The sequence below is a fragment of the Dromiciops gliroides genome, chromosome 1, assembly GCF_019393635.1.
Source record: "Dromiciops gliroides isolate mDroGli1 chromosome 1, mDroGli1.pri, whole genome shotgun sequence".
Lineage (NCBI taxonomy): Eukaryota > Metazoa > Chordata > Mammalia > Microbiotheria > Microbiotheriidae > Dromiciops > Dromiciops gliroides.
In genome coordinates this window covers 74,513,856-74,530,665 of record NC_057861.1, presented here as the reverse complement: position 1 = coordinate 74,530,665, position 16,810 = coordinate 74,513,856, and the positions used below count along the sequence as shown (strand labels likewise).

Sequence of the window (16,810 nt, the reverse complement as noted above, 5' to 3'; positions counted from 1 at the left end):
CTATCTTGGGGAGGGGGTAGAGGAGGGAGGGAGGGAATAGAAAGGGATAGAATTTGGAACTCAAAACATTAAATTTTTTTTAAAAAAGACACAGACACAACCTGTCTCCCAGCTAATATCTCTCTCTGTCTCTCTTTGTGTCTGTGTGTCTCTGTCTGTCTGTCTGTCTCTCTCTGTCTCTGTGTGTGTGTCCCTGACTCTATATATCTATCTCTCTGTCTCTCATGCATGCAACATGAACATACACTAGATATGGGTTAATTGGTTGGGTATAGCATAAATAGCTGTAGTCTCAGTTTCATTCCTGGCCCAGTAGGTTTATGTCAGGGGCTCTGCCTTGGCCCCAACACAGTGAGGCTGGCACAGTAGTAAATGCCAGAGTCCTCCTTCTGTACCTGGCGCAGGGTCAATGAGACTGTGTTGTCCTTATTTTTCCTGAAAATGAGAATCCTACCCTTCATGTCCTCCCTGTAGTCCTTGGTGCTGCCTACCCCGGCAGTGATACTAGCCACAAACTCCTTTGAGCCTCCAGTGACAGAACTCCGATGCCAGGACATGGCAAAGTCCTTAAAATAGAGTCCTGATGCCGTACAGGTCAGGGTCACAGACTGGCCCTCATGGATCAGTCTGCCACCTGTTTCCACCAGCCGTACCTGGGCCCAGAATCCTGGAAAGGACATATAGAAGGGTAAGGGCAATGTTACACTGAGTCACCTTGGAAAGGAAGTTGGGGAGCCAGAGCAGAGAACCCTGGGAGTAGGATGCCCAGGAAAGGAATCCAGATAGCTGAGAGTAAGGTTAGTTTAAGCTAAGCACCCAAGCACCAGGGAAGGAAGAATGGGGAACAGAGTAGAAAAGAACTATCTGGGATTAATTAGAAACTTAGTTTAACACAAAGGTCCAGGAAGAGGGGAAGAACAGGATATAGACAGAAATACCTGGTAGAATGGAAAGGAGTAATTCCAGAAGACAGGCCCTGGTGAGAGTATTGGGGGACCTAGTAAACATCCTGCCTACTCCAGCAGAGGAAAGAACAGGTTTCAGGAGGTGTAGGGGGGTCCAGGCAGCTGTAACCTAAGGTTGATTATGTCTGAATGTATGTGAGTTCTACTCAGAGGGAGCTGTCTTTAAGAAGGCTCAGAGCAACAGTGCCTGCCCATCCCCCACAGAGGGTTAGGGGGAGGTGGTTAGCATGAGAGGAAGATAAAAGTGAGCCTCAGGAGCCCACAGCATAACTCTAACTGCAGGGCTTACTCCCAGCCTCAGAGGTATTGAACAACTTCTCACAGCTTCCATTGCAGGGCCTGGAACACCCTTTCTAAAGTTTGGAGATGCTTAAGGAAGAGGCTAGTGTCCAGACATGCATAACTCAGCACTGTTGAGGAGTTAAGTCTAGTGAGAGATACTACCTCACCTAATTTCCAGCTTTAGTTATGTACCAATCAAACTACCAAGGGGTTAACATAGAAAACTAGACGGACCATGAGCAAAAGTCATCTGTAGGGGGAAAAAATATACTGAATCTCAAGGGAAATCATGAAATAAAAAACAAGAATTAAAAAGCCCTAAAAGGACCAAATCTCAGCCCATACTCAAAGGCAGTAATCATTAAAAATTAATAAATAAATATTTGGTATTAATTAACAAGTAGAAAAGTCAATCAGTGGAACTGAATGGGTAAGTACATCCCATAATGACATATACTACTCACCTCCAGATAGAGAGGTGAAGGACTCAGGCACAGAATAGGGCATATGTTTTGGACATGGTAATGTGGGAATTTGTTTTGGTTAACTATGCATATTGGCTACAAAGTTATTTTTTTCCCTCTTTTCCCCACCTCAATGTCTGGGGAAAGGGTAGGATGACAGGAAGGGGAGAAAATAAATATTTGTTCATTGAAAACTGTCTCTCTTTTTGCTAGTATTTTATCCCCAATGATCAGCACAGTATCCAGCACATAATAAAATTTAATAAAAATAGATGTTAACTTGACTAGAAAAATAAACTAAAATTCATTTTAAAAGGATTTGTACCTGATTTAGACATAAGAGGTGATACCATAGGTAAATTAGGAGAGAAAGGAATAGTGTACCTATCAGATCTTTGGAAAGGAAAACAGTTTTTGACCAAACAAGAGATAGAGTATATTATAAAATGCAAAATGGATGATTTTGATTATATTAAATTAAAAATTTTTTTGTACAAACAGAAGCAATGCATCCAAAATTAGAAGGGAGGCAGAAAGCTGGGAAACAATTTTTATGGCCAGTACTTCTGATAAAGGCCTCATCTCTAAAATATATAGGGAATTAAATCAAATTTATAAGAATTGAAGTCATTCCCCAATTGAGAAATGGTCAAAGGATATGAACAGGCAGTTTTCTGATGAAGAAACCAAAGCTATCTATTCCCATATGAAAAAATGCTCTAAATCTCTAATGATTAGAGAGATGCAAATTAAAACAACTCTGAGGTACCACCTGACACCTATCAGATTGGCTAAAATGACAAAAAAGGAAGATAATAAATGTTGGAGAAGCTGTGGGAAAATCGGAACACTAATGCATTGTTGGTGGAGCTGTGAGCTGATCCAACCATTCTGGAGAGCAATTTGGAATTATGCCCAAAGGGCAATAAAGCTGTGCATACCCTTTGACCCAGCAATTCCACTTTTAGGTCTTTTTCCCAAAGAAATCATGGAAGGGAGAAAGGGACCCACATGTACAAAAATATTTATAGCTGCTCTTTACATGGTAGCAAGGAATTGGAAGTTGAGGGGGTCCCCATCAATTGGGGAATGGCTGGACAAGTTGTGGTATATGAATACAATGGAATACTATTGTGCTGTAAGAAATGATGAGCAGGAGGAGTTCAGAGAAACCTGGAGGGTCTTGCATGAGCTGATGATGAGTGAGATGAGCAGAACCAGAAGAACATTGTACACAGTATCATCAACATTGAGTGTTGACCTACTGTGATGGACTATATTCTTCTCACCAATGCAATGGTACAGAAGAGTTCCAGGGAACTCATGATAGAAGAGGATCTACAAATCCAAGGAAAAAAAAAAAAGAACTGTGGAATATAGATGCTGATTGAACCATACTATTTCTTTTGTTTTGGGTGCTGGTTTTTTTTTTGAGGTTTTGCATCACTGCTCTGATTTTTTCTCTTGTAACAGGATTAATGCAGAAATAGGATTAATGTTATTATGTGTGTATATATATGTGTGTGTATATGTATATATATATATATAGATATAACCTATATCAGATTGCCTGCTGTCTAGGGGAGGGGGTAGGGAGGGGAGGGAGGGAGAAAAATCTGAAATTGTAAAGCTTGTATAAACGAAAGTTGAGAACTATCTTTACATGTAATGGAAAAATAAAATACCTTATATGAAAAAAATAAATAAATAAAAATAAAAGGATTTGTACCACCTACAAAGAAAGAACTGTTATTGATTGAATACAAACTGAAGCATGCTGTTTTTCACTTTCATTTTTTTCTTTTGAGTTATACAAAATTACTAATATGGTAGTGTTTTACATAATTGTACATGTATAACCTATATCTGATTATTTGCTGCCTCAGGGAAAAGAGAGGGAAGGGAGGGAAGGAGGGATGGAATTTGGAACTGAAAATTTTAAATTAAAATGTTTGTTACAAAAAAAAATTGTACTTGACAATTGAACCTGGTATTGGTGACTGGAATTGTCTTCAAGATGAAGAGAAGTAGGATTCTAGCTCCCTAGACAAACTTTTCTGAAGCCTGGACAAAGGTGAAGGGTCTAAGAGTGTTGTGGTATGGTTAGAAGTGAAGGGGACTAGACCAGGGCAAGACAATTCCCATTCTAGCACTCTATTTCCAGAGATATAATGTGAGAGTCTTTCCCCCAAGAATAAGAACACCCTGGAACCATGTCCCTATCCAGTTGGCTAAGACAGTACCCAATAGATTTGGTCTGAAGAGAAGTTCCAGGCACTAAAGCTGTCTGCTAGGAACTACCAACCCTTGACTTGAAGAGAAACCAGGTACAAGGGAACTGCACAGGACTGAAGGAGGAAGCATTATGGGAACCAAAGCCATATGCCATCTGCTGGAAACTCTTCTTTGAGTTTTCTTATAACTTTAAAAAAAAACTTTACTATATAAATTTTGTGAACTCAAAATCTTGCTAAGGAAGTTGGCATAAACTCAATAAGTGGTATCAGATAGTAGTTTTGCCAAAAAAAAATCTATCAGAGATGAGAAATTCCTTAAAGTGAATTTGGTTTCTCATAGATGCCCTGACACAAAACTTATAGGACATTTTCCCTTAATATTGAGTTTAGATTTGCCATTCTGTAACATACTCACATTGCTCCTTGTTCTTCCCTCCAGCATTAAACAGAACAAATTCTTCACTTCACTTCAAATACTCCCTTTAAATACATGAAAATCCAATTGTGTCTACCCTAAGTGTTTTCTTCATCAGAGTAAATATATACCAGTAACTTCAACTGACCCTCATTTGGTATGATCTCTAGTTCTTGTCAACCTCCTAAGGACATCCTTTCTTTTTTCTTTTTCTTTCTTTTTTTTTGTGGGGCAATGAGGATTAAGTGACTCACCCAGGGTCACACAGCTAATAAGTGTGAAGTGTCTGAGGTCAGATTTGAACTCAGGTCCTCCTGAATCCAGGGTCAGTGCTTTATCCACTCACTGCACCACCTAGCTGCCCCCTGAGGACATCCTTTCTAAAATACTCTGGCCAGAACTGAACATAGTACTTTAGATGTGACCTGATCATGGCAGAATACATCCATTTCATCAACTCTTTCCTTGTGGAAACTATCCCTCTCCTATCTTCCCTATCTCATATTTGGATAGTTTATTATTTTTAATCTACGTCAAAGACTTTTGCATGCCTTATTAAAATTTATTTTATATTTGTTTCATTAGAATATATTATTGAGGTGTTTTGGGCATCCTATCATCAAAAATACTAATTATCCCTCACAGTTTTGTGTGTTATATGCATATTTCATAAGGATGGCATTTATGTCTTTTCCAAATAATGCATAAAAATGTTGAATGACCCAGGGCCAAACACAAATTGATTCCATAATGATCACTCTTTGGGCCATTCAACTAAATCGAAATCCAAGTTATTATATTTCTCTTCATCTTGAACACAAGGTTAGTATGAGAGACTTGGACAAACGCATGCCTCCCTTGTAATTATTTTTTGTGGTTTTTATACATTTATGTGCATGCTGTCTCCCTTATTAAATTATAAACTCTTTAAAGACTGGGATTGTTCTTCTTTTGTCTTTGTATCCTCAGTGCTTAGTACATTGCCTGATATCCAATAAATGCTTGTTGATTGATTGATATATGGAATCCTGTTCCATTTGTATCAAGGAATTATAGTTCATCAAATCTCACTTATATATTACCCATTAGCCTGCTACTTGACTTTTTACCATATTTATCCTCATCATCCTAAATTCTCAGATAATCCAGGGGCATGTTTGGGTATTTCTTCATTAATCACTAAATTGTGGCATATCTCATTAATTATGTTTTATCTCATTTTATTCAATATTATTTATTTAATAAACTGGAGAAAAAAATTCCCCCTATAAGCAACTGCTCTAATCTCCAAGAATTAAATAAAAATTAAGTTTACTACCTATACCATTTATTTAAGTGGCAAGCGATAATAACATAAAGATATAAATGACTGTTTAAAATATTTTGGCTTTAAAATAGATCATAGCCAGAATCACCTTTGACCATAACTGTAACTTCAAATGATTTCTCCTTACTTCTGGAAACACAATTTCATCATTCGGTTTATTCAAGGTGTGAAGCAATGTCTATTATCAAGAATTTTCTTCATCCTCTTCACAAGATAAAGGTTTAAATGGTTCCATCAGAAAATGCCTCTTCATCTTTTTTCTCTCTTTCTTCTCCAGCATCTCTCCAGCCAAAGCAGGAAAAATAGCCTCTTCAGCTTCTCTCAATTCATCACTCTTTTTTTAAAAACTTATTTTTGGGGGGCAGTGCAATGAGGGTTAAGTGACTTGCCCAGGGTCACACAGCTAGTAAGTGTCAAGTGTCTGAGGCCAGATTTGAACTCAGGTCCTCCTGAATCCAGGGCCAGTGCTTTATCCACTATGCCACCTAGCTACCTCCAATCATCACTCTTAACACTCTTGCTCCAGACTAACTCCTCACAAAATTTTGTTTTTAATGTTTTCTATATAACTATTAAGACATTTCCTCCAAGCAAAAAGTTTTTCTCATCCTCTTTCTCTCTGTCCTCTGTACATTTTCCCCAAATCATCTCCATCAACTCTCTTTTCTCAGTTTCTCAAAAACTGCCAGCCCCAAGTGTCATGTCCTAAATATTCCATTTGGCTCTTAAAGCTAGAGTAACTAACAGTGACTTTCCCATTATGGGAAAGACTTATGGAATGAGATTCATATGGTTAACAACCACCCTTCATATTAGACCTGTTATTCTCAGGCTTCTTCTATATCTTTGAAATCATGGAAACCTGGATTTCAACCCTACTTTTCCCACAGAAAATATAGCATCAGTAGCTACTTTCTCCACTACTAAATATACCTTCACAAAGATAAGGAGAGGAGGCAGAGAAAAGGAAAAGGAATTCTTCCTTCTCCTAACTGACCCTTCTAGACTCTCCCCCTTATACCATCACTCAAAAACTTCTCCTTCGAGGTTCACTTCAACCAGATATATCACTCTATACAGGCCCATATGGCTATCCTCAATCCATGCCCAGGTCTTCCCTAAATTTCTCCCTTTCTCAAGGAGTTCAATACCTATCTCTCAGTTTTACTCCCCACCCAATCCTTGCCTTTATTCTTGGAAACCTCAATTTGCATGTTAACAAAAAGAGTTATTTGAACAAACCAAAATAAATATATTTAAAAAGAAGATGCTTTGAGGATACTCCTTGCTGAGTGAATGAAGCTCCCCTGACTAAGTTGCCCACTGTGATCAATCAACAGGGAAGCATGTCTGGAGCTCTATGTGGCTGTTTTGTACTCAGATATCAGGAAGTGATTTCAACAGCCTGAGCATTTATTTAGTCCCTTTAGCCAATTAAGTTTCAAGGATGATTTCAATGCCTTTTAAGGAAAAACCTGCATGGAGACAGGGGTGAGGCTATTGCTTCTACTACACCCATTCACAGACAAGCTCTTGTCAATACACCCTTCCCTTGGCCCTTCTCATTTGCCATGAACAGGCTCCTCATCAACGTGAGCCCCAACATAAGCCTCAGAGAGGAAGGTAGGAGGAGGACTAGTTATTGTCACAGTCCAAGCTAAATATAGAAACCTAAGTGGTGTTGGTTGTTAATGCCCAATACTCACCCTGCACCGCCCCCCAAAACCAGAAAAAAATAGAAATCTGGAAGAGAGCAGACAGAGCTCTTTTATCTTTATTTCAGAACAGGGATCTGGAGAACAGATCAAAGGGGACACAGACCCATTATTGGCTATTCTGTATCTAGGGTGGAATAAATGCAACTGAAATCACTGGGATCCTTCTGGGATTTCCAAGGATGATGCCAAGGACAAAGTGTTGATTCCTGAGACTTCATTACAAGGATTTTTCCAAAAAAGCAGAAGTTGGAAAACAATGGTCAGGAAGTCAGAAGTCAAAATTATCCACCTTCCACCTTCCACCTGTCCAACATAAGTAAGTCTCCTAATAAAGACCACTGGAACAGAGGGAGATCAAAGAGATAAAAAACATAAGAACAAAATGGAGGATGAGAGATGGCCAGAGGAATGGCAGGTGGGGGTAAGAAGAGATAATGGGAATTGAAGAAATTCTAACAGAACAGAGAAGAGTCAGACGGGACAGAGGGAAAAAAAGCAAATAACAGAAGGAGATAAAAGAAATGCCAGGGAATGGAGGAGATGTTGTTGAGACAAAAAGAACAGGATAGGGGAAAGTTGTAAGAGCATAAAAGAGTCCGGGATACAGGTGCTTTTTTAAAATTATTTTTATTCTGAGCTTAAGAAATAAAACAAGCATTTCCATAACAAGGTGGAATAGGAAAAAAGAGGATTGCCCATGAAACTACAGATCTATTATGCACAACTTGCTAAAAGGATTCTTAACATTTTTGTGTCATGGACCCATTTGACATTTTAGAGAAACCTATAGACTCCTTGTCAGAACATTTTTAAATTCATAAAATAAGGGCAGCTAGGTGGCACAGAGGATAAAGCACCAGTTCTGGGTTCAGGAAGACCTGAGTTCAAATCTGGCCTCAGACACTTAACACTTACAAGCTGTTGTGACCCTGGGCAAATCACTTAATCCTCATTGCCCTGCAAAAAAAATTTCATAAAATAAAATACAAAGGCTTATGAAGAAAACCACTTATACTGAAAAACAATTATCAAAATATTTTTAAAATAAATGTATGTACCCCCCTGAAATTTATCCACAAACCAACAATGAGTGAGGGAAGAAGGGAAGCACAAGGGAACAGGTAGAAAAGAAGGATTAATGAGATCAAAAGAGAAGTCCAACTGTAAGAGAGGAAAAGGTGAGGTTGGACAATCACCTCAGAAGATCAAAGCTATAGTTGTGAACAGGATATTGATGGCCACAATCTTCATAAAAAGCAATCTCAGGCTCATCACACTGAGGAGTAGCTTATTTCTCTGCTTGGGTTCTGCATTAAGAGAAAAAGGTAAGGATCAGAGTCAGGGATAGGGACATCAGGTCAAAATGCCACCACCATATTGACCACCACCTCTACTTCAACCCTAATGGAAATAGCCCAGTACCCTGAGCCAAAGAGCCCTGGAAATAACAGTGTCACCCCCAGATCACTAACCTTATTTTCAGTCCTGCACCTAATACCAAAATTTAAGGGACCAACCCCTGTGGAGATGGGGCCTACAATCTTTCACACCACCTTCTGACCAAGTGCCAGCAATAGCAGATGAGCCCAAGGGCTCCAAGAATGGTAGCACCTCCTACACCACCAGCTCTTCTTCTAGCCTAGCCACTGCAGCCATCATCTAGGAAAGCAATACCTATGGAGAAGGGGCCTGTCACAACACCTAAAGGGCAGGCAAGCCAACCTAACTGAAGCAGTGGGGCATGCTGAGGGAGAGATAGGAGACAGCATATGCCAGGCAATTTGAATTGCCACCACCTTGACCACTACCTAAAACTACTGGCCAACTGGCCCCATTGTGCAAGTGCTATGATCCTTGACTCCCCAGCAGCCATAACTACTGAAGACCCAGAAATGGAAGTTCTTGACAGCAGAGCCTTTATTACTGTCAAATGGTTCAGCACTAGAAACAGATATGGTTTTATCAGAGGCAACAACACATTTAAGATGCATTGAGGGGGCGGCTAGGTGGCGCAGTGGATAGAGCACCGGCCCTGGATTCAGGAGTTCCTGAGTTCAAATCCGGCCTCAGACACTTGACACTTACTAGCTGTGTGACCTTGGGCAAGTCACTTAACCCCCACTGCCCCGCAAAAAAAAAAAAAAAAAAAAAAAAACCCAAAAAAAAAAAAAAAGATGCATTGAAGGACAGCTAGGTGGCGTAGTGGATAAAGCACTGGCTCTGGATTCAGGAGGATATGGGTTCAAATCAAAGCTCAGACGCTTGACACTTACTAGCTGTGTGACCCTGGGCAAGTCACTTAACCCTCATTGTCCTGCACAAAAAAAAAAGGAAAAAAAATGATGCTTTGCCATTCATTTTGCCACTGCTCCCTATCTAATTTGCAGCTAAAAACCTCATCCTATTAGAATATTAATTCCTTGAGAGCAGATGCTATATTTTTCTACTTGTATCCCCAGACAAATGGTTTTTTCCATCAATTCGTTCATTCTCTGGGCCTACAAAAAGTAATAGAAACCTTATCCCTACCTGCTTTCTCCTAAGTCAGCCTAGCTAATGAAGAGTTAGTGATAGGCCCTAAAGACCAACCAAAGTAAACCTTCATTGTTGGCTGCCTTTAGAGAATGGAAAATCACATGTTGGGATCTCAGACACACTTTGCCCCAGCATGTTACATGCTCTGAGTTCTATGTTATTATATACCTTTAGTCCTAAGCTATCAAATACACTGAACCCTGAGTTTTTACCAAATCTTAACTATGGAAATCATACCCCAAAGCACAAAATTATCTCCCATATTCAGTCTTGGAATATCACCTACTTTTACCACTAGGTTATCAGGTACCTTTTGCCCTGGAATATTAGAAACGCTAAGTCCTCTACCCTGAGCTCTGGATTGTCATAAAATCTAAAATTTGAGTTGTCGGACTTTCTCAATCCTCAGTGTATCATAGACCCTTTGGTTCTTCATTTATTCATTAAATTAAAATTTCCTAAACTTTAATTCAAGAGCTATATTAGACAGTAGGGGAGATAGCATGTTTAGCTAAAATATGATCCCTCCCTGCAGAGAGTTTTATAATCTATAAGGGGATATAGACACAAACAGCGATAACTGTAATTTATTTTATAACTTGATAAGTATGTTAGAGAGGCTCTATGTGAGTTCTCAAGGAGAAGGTCATTATCAAACGGGGGGATCAACCAAGAGTTATGCCAGGATGGCAATTGAGTACGACTTAAAAGGATGAGTAAGAATTTAGCAAGACAAGGGGAAGACACTGAGGGGTCATTCATCTCATAGAGAACAACCTGAGAAAATGCAAAGAGGACAGATGTATGATGTGTTTAGTAGGACATGAGTGAACTAGTTTGGCTAGAGCATAGTGTACATGGATAAGATTAGAATGAGATAAAGGTGGTATCACCACCTTGAGTACCAGAAAATAGCCACTGAAGATTTTTGAGTGAATAAATGACAGACTAGGGGGTCAAAAAGACTATTTTGGGGAAGTAGAAGAGAGAATAGATGTAAATATCACAGTGGTCTTAGAGGGTGGTAACATGATAGCAGTGGGAATGAAGGGATAAGGATGTTAGAAAGAAGGAAGAACAAAAAGATAGTGCAGTATCTCTGAAAGAGAGTGGAGGAGAGAGTGTTCAATTGTGGGTGATAAACTGTGTCAAGGAGGATGAAGACTGAAAAGGACCACTGGATGTGGTGAATGGAAAAGTTATTGAGAGAAACCCTTGAGTAAAGGGGTCGGGGGTAGAAGTCAAATGTCAAGGATTGAGGAAACAATATGTAGTGAATAAGTGGAGGCATTGGCTGGTAACATTTTAGCAGTGAAGAGGAGGGAAGAGATGGGATGGGCAGTAAAGGTAAAGAGAATGGGAAAGATTCAAACTTGTTTGTAGGCAGAAGAAACAAGCCAATATTGAAGGAGACCTTGAAGATATATGAGAGAAAGAGGAGGATGACCCATGCAGCAAGGTCCTGGAGGAGGCAAGAAAAAATAACACCAAGGGTACAGGCAACACACATTTAATGATTTTCTCCACTGAACTTTAGCATCCCAGTGCTAGGAGCAGAGAAGGGAAAAGGTGGGGATCACCTCTGGATGAAGACTTATAGTCCAGGAATGGAGGAAGGTCAAGGAACCAAAGGATGCTAGGAGCCAGGGAAACATCAAGGGACCATTTGGTCCAGGCTGGGTATAGAGATCAGTGTAGTCAGAGCAGCTGAGAAGGCCAGTGAGGATAGGAATGAGCCCTGGGCTGGCATGTTCCCTGAATATTTTGGACCTTCACACATTCTGAAAATTTGGACCATCACTCCCTCCACTCTGAACCTAGGCTGTTTGTACAAATGTACTGTGTCCTGAGCCATAGCCACGAGGTACTCTGGGGTATCATGTTATCACAATGGGAGACATAGAGGCTATAAGGCAGGGCTGGATAGTCTCACTTCTGATCAAGTCATTCAGGATTAATTTCATTGTTTCTGCCCTTTCACCTTTTACCTTTAACCTACCTGTGAACTCCTGATCAGGGTAGGATGGTTCCAGTTTCACAGGGTCTGAAGGTAGAATGATATCATCAGGCTCCTCTTGGAGTATAGGAAGCCCAGATCTTCCCTCAATAGGTTAGGACACTCCTCATTAGGCAGGTTCCCCCTCCATCTAGCCAAAGAACCCCATCCCTAATATATGGATTCTCCTCTCTCAGTAAGGAAACACTGATGTGGAAAGAAACTTTTTATCCAAGATCTCCTTGGCCCATCCCAGGACCACTAGGCAGGGAGTCCCTCCTCACACTACTGTATTCTTCTCTATTCCCTGATTCGAATATTCAATGATCCAGAAAACAGTTCCAAAGCACAAGATGCCCCTTCTTGGTACCCCTCACCATCCCCAGGCAGGGGCTGCTCATACCTGGCTGGTAGGACACAAGGATCTCTTTCCCCTGGTGTTGCACTGAGCAGGTTACTGTGTCATTCTCAGCAACCCTGCCAATCTGGATGGCACTGTAGGTGCCATGGGCTGTGGAAGTCACAGTGAGGGCCTGGGCTGAGACTGGGGCCCTGGGAGAGGCCAAGGATACATGGAGTTCCTTGGGGTAGAAGTCACTGACCAGGCAGGCCACAGCATCCTGACTTCTCACCAGGAACACGCTGGGTGACAGAGGGGTCTGAGGTCCTGCAATCAAACCATGGCTTCCTGTCACTCAGCTGGCCTGTAATAGGTACCTGCCAGCCTGTAACCCAGACCCAGTTGTAGGAAAGCAAACCTCACCCACTTCCTAGCCCCCTCTCAGCCCTGGCCCCTTGTGTGGGGAGAAAACTCATGAAACCAAATAATTTTGACAACCAGACCCCACCCTTGCATCAGCCCAGCTCTTATGTCCCAAGCTCACATGCTTGTGCTGCCCCCAGACCACAGCTCCTTTTCTTCTTCCCAAGTGTCCCTACTCTTCACTGTCACTGGGGCTGACAGGTTTTAGGATTTCACATGTAAATATCCTAAGTCCATGGACCTTGTTATAGTATGACTCAAACCCCCCTCCAATGACCTACAACAGTCTATCCCCAGAATTACTACTCAGAGGGGGTATACTAGCTCTACATGGTCACACAGCACACTGTAGTGGCAAGAGAAATGGGGGTCCCTGGTTCTGGTCTGGGCACCAGCACTGATTGACCATATGACCTGGGACCAAGCCCAGACTTAACATGATCTATTTCCTTAGGGTTGGGACAGAGGAGGCACTCACCAGGTTCTACAGTGACATCTGTGCCAGGACCAAAGACCAGCTTGTCTGTGTCACCTCCGTCACCCACCCTCCTTGCGCAGTGATAATGGCCAGAGTCCCCAAGGCCCAGTCCTTTAATCTGAAGAAAAATCTGGCTGCTGTTGTCTTCCCTGGAGGAGATAATGCGGCCTTCATTGGTTTGTGCAGATGTATGATCAAGGCTGGACAGCCATCTTGGGGCATGTCCAGGGTCCCAAAGGTACCAGCCTAATATACTTGTCCTGAATTGGAAGCCAGAGGTTTGGCACTTGAGGCTGAGGGTCAGGCTGCTTGGGTAGGGGCCTCCTCCTAATTCCTTCAGTTGGATCTTATCCCCTGAACAAGGAAGAAATGATGGGAGTAGAATAAGTGGGGGCAACCCATCCATTCTGCCTCCTAAGAGCGAGGGTTTTGCTTCCTTCAATCTCTTAAATTCTATTCTTCCCTGGACACCACAACCCCAATTCTAGACACCTAATTTAGGAGCCATCTCTCTTTATATGGCTCCCAGCACTTCAGGAAAGGTTAAACATGATCAATGGCAAGATTTAGGGAATTCCAGAGGTCAGAGTTGTTGCTGGGTTTAGGGGGTAGAGGTATAGGAGTTCCCTTGGTCTCCCAGATTCTCAGAGATCCTTAGGATTGGAAAATGAAGTGCCCAGAGCCAGGAGGGTAAGAAATTCCAAGATCTTTGTGTTCACAAAGTTGGACAATTTTTAAAGAAAGAAGGCATTAGGAGAGAGGGCTGAGCATGATAACTACTCTTAACTAGTTCTTAACTAGCACTGAACTAGCTCAGCACTAGAGCTTATCAGCCCAGTCCCAAGTTACACACACACACACACACACACACACACACAACCCTGCCAATGAGGGGAACCTTTAGGGTCTCAAAGGAACCAGCCTAATATACTGGTGCTCTGAGGATCTAGTTGAGTGATATTCCATTGCTCAGCTTCCCCTACCCTAGCACAGTAATATGGAAACTTACGTGGAAGCACAGTCACCTCTGTTCCCGGCCCAAAGTCGTCCCACTTATCTCACCATGACACAGGAAGGAACCTAAACTCCTCATTCTTGGATGGAGGTTTGGGGAGGTAACTGTTGGTGTCAGGAAGTGGGGGGAGGGGTAGGAGAGTGATACAGAAAGTTAGTGACAAGGACTTCCAGGATCAGGCTCATGGGGACCCAAAAGCTCATGAGGCCCTAGAAAAACAGGGTCTCCCCAAGTGGATTCTGACCAAAGGCCGTTCTCATCAAGTCTCAAAAGGTCCTCTAAGATCACTCTCTTGAAAAGACTCCAGGCAAGCCAGACGTTTTGAAGGAGTTGGTCTTTGCTGTAGGTCAGAACAGCCCTCCTTTGATTCCTAGAGTGTTCACACAAGTTCCTGTTCTTTGCCCCCTACCAGCCCAACAGTGAGAGATGGAATGTTCCATTCTTGGGAGTATTCCATGATAAAGTAATAACAAAATTAATTAATAACTAATTACAGAAGAAGTTAGACAATTTACCCAGAGTCACACAGCTAGTAAGTATTGGGGGCAGGATCTAAACTCAGGTCATCCTGACTCCAGGCCCTTCACTCTATTCACTATACCACCTACCTCCCTACCAACATGGGGTCACCAATGAAGGATGAGCAATTAAAGGGGAAACACAGAGAGATGCATCCTAGCCTCTGCTTACAGACCAAGTAATTGCCAGAAGCAGGATTTGGGGTCCCTCAAGATCCAACTGTGGTCCCCCCAAAGCACTAGGCTTTGTCTACTTTGGGTGCTTTTTTTGGTTGTTTTTTTTTGGGGGGGGCAATAAGGGTTAAGTGACTTGCCCATGGTCACACAGCTAGTAAATGTCAAGTGTCTAAAACTGGATTTGAACTCAGATCTTCCTGAATCCGGGGCCAGTGCTTTATCCACTGTACCACCTAGCTGCCCTCACTATGTCTATTTTGGATCCTAACTCGCTGAGTAATCTTTCTGGGACCTTAAATATGTTGGGATGTTTAAATTGGTGATTCTCACTGGTGTTCTTTGAGGTGACCAATTCTCCCAGGAAGTTTGAGAATTTTTGAGCTGATTAATTCTCCTGATGTGTTTTGTGAGGATTGAGCTGATCAGTCCTCCTAAGAAGTTGGACCAAAGTAGAGGTCCAACCAATTCGATTTCTTCTCTGACATGCCTGTCAGTGTCTACTTTTCAAAGAAATTATGATGTGATAGAACCTCAGTGGCAGTGATATTCCTTGTCATAAACTATGCTCTTCACAAGTGTTCAGTGAAACATTATTTAAGAGGAAGAGCAAATGTTGACAAAGACAAAGGAATTTATCAACATGGGATTTCTCAATTCAGTTCTTTTTTTTTTTAGTTAAATTTTTCAATTAGCAAAAACCTATTTTCTTTCTTTCCCACTTCACCTCCCTCCCATTGGGGAAAAAAATTTTTTTTTTATTTCTGTAACAAATATGCATAGTTGGGGGCAGTTAGGTGGTGCAGTGGATAAAACACCAGCCCTGGATTCAGGAGGACCTGAGTTGAAATCTGGCCTCAGACGCTAGTTGTATGACCCTGAGCAAGTCACTTAGCCCTCATTGCCTCACAAAAAAAGATGTGCAGTCAAGTAAAACAAATCCCAGAACTGGCCATTTATAAAAATATATCTCACTCTGCACTCTGAATCCATATCTTTAACCATAGGTGGGTGGTATACTTTATCATCAGTCTTCTTTGATTAGAATTCTTAAGTCTTTCAAAGTTGTTTGTCTTTACAATGTTGCTGTTATTGTATAAATCATTCTCCCCTTCAGCCTCCTCACCCTGGAAGTTCACTTTACCCAGGCCTCCTCATCCTTTTCACCTTCTCCCCTCTGCCCTTAGAGTCCCATCCTCTGATTGGGCAGTTCCTCCTAAAACTTCCATTTTAAGGAAAGTGTCCAAACCTGACATATCTTCATTCCTTTCTACTCCTGACTCTCTCTTATATCTCCACTATGCTTATCATAATTTCTGGACTAAGTAATTCATAGCTTCACCAACAGTGCATTAGCATGCTTGCTTTTCCACAGCCCTTCTAATATTTGTCATTTTCATTTTTTTTTGTAGTCTTTGCCAATTTGGTGTATGTGTCATGGAAACTCAAAATTGCTTTAATTTACATTTCTCTAATTATTAGTTATTTGAAGCATTTTTGTGCAACAAACATTTATTTTATTTTTTCCAGTTACATATAAGGGTAGTTTTCAACATTCGTTTTCATAAGATTTAGAGTTCCAAATTTTTCTCCCTCCCTCCCTCCCTTTCCTCCCCACAAGACCACAACCATATTATATATGTACAATCCACAAGTGCTCTTTTTATCAGTCCTTTCTATGGGGGTGGATAGTAAGCTTCCTCATTAGTCCCTTGGGATTGTCTTGGATCATTGCATTGCTGAGAGTAGTTAAGTCATTCACAATTGCTCATTGAACAATACTGTTGTCACTATGTACAATGTCCTCCTAGCTCTGCTCACTTCACTATACATCAGTTCATGAGTTTTTCCAGGTTTTTCTGGGATCATCCTGCTTGTCATTTCCTATAGCACAAGAACATTCTGCCACAATCATATACCACA

General features: G+C 41.3%; 2 protein-coding genes across 2 annotated transcripts in view; both read right to left on the bottom strand.

Moving 5' to 3' along the window:
* LOC122735176 (immunoglobulin gamma-1 heavy chain-like) overlaps positions 1-1,008 on the bottom strand; it is a 61,755-nt gene extending 60,747 nt beyond the window's left edge. The window contains exons 1-2 of the mRNA XM_043976534.1: positions 939-1,008; positions 349-667 (exon numbers count right to left, since the gene is read on the bottom strand). Of these exons, the coding sequence (XP_043832469.1) occupies positions 349-667; positions 939-1,008 (389 nt within the window). The remainder of the gene's footprint in view (positions 1-348; positions 668-938) is intronic.
* Positions 1,009-8,605: 7,597 nt separating this feature from the next.
* Positions 8,606-16,810, bottom strand: part of LOC122745625 — a 38,752-nt gene continuing 30,547 nt past the window's right edge. The window contains exons 4-7 of the mRNA XM_043991020.1: positions 14,190-14,237; positions 13,181-13,534; positions 12,343-12,606; positions 8,606-8,715 (exon numbers count right to left, since the gene is read on the bottom strand). Of these exons, the coding sequence (XP_043846955.1) occupies positions 8,606-8,715; positions 12,343-12,606; positions 13,181-13,534; positions 14,190-14,237 (776 nt within the window). The remainder of the gene's footprint in view (positions 8,716-12,342; positions 12,607-13,180; positions 13,535-14,189; positions 14,238-16,810) is intronic.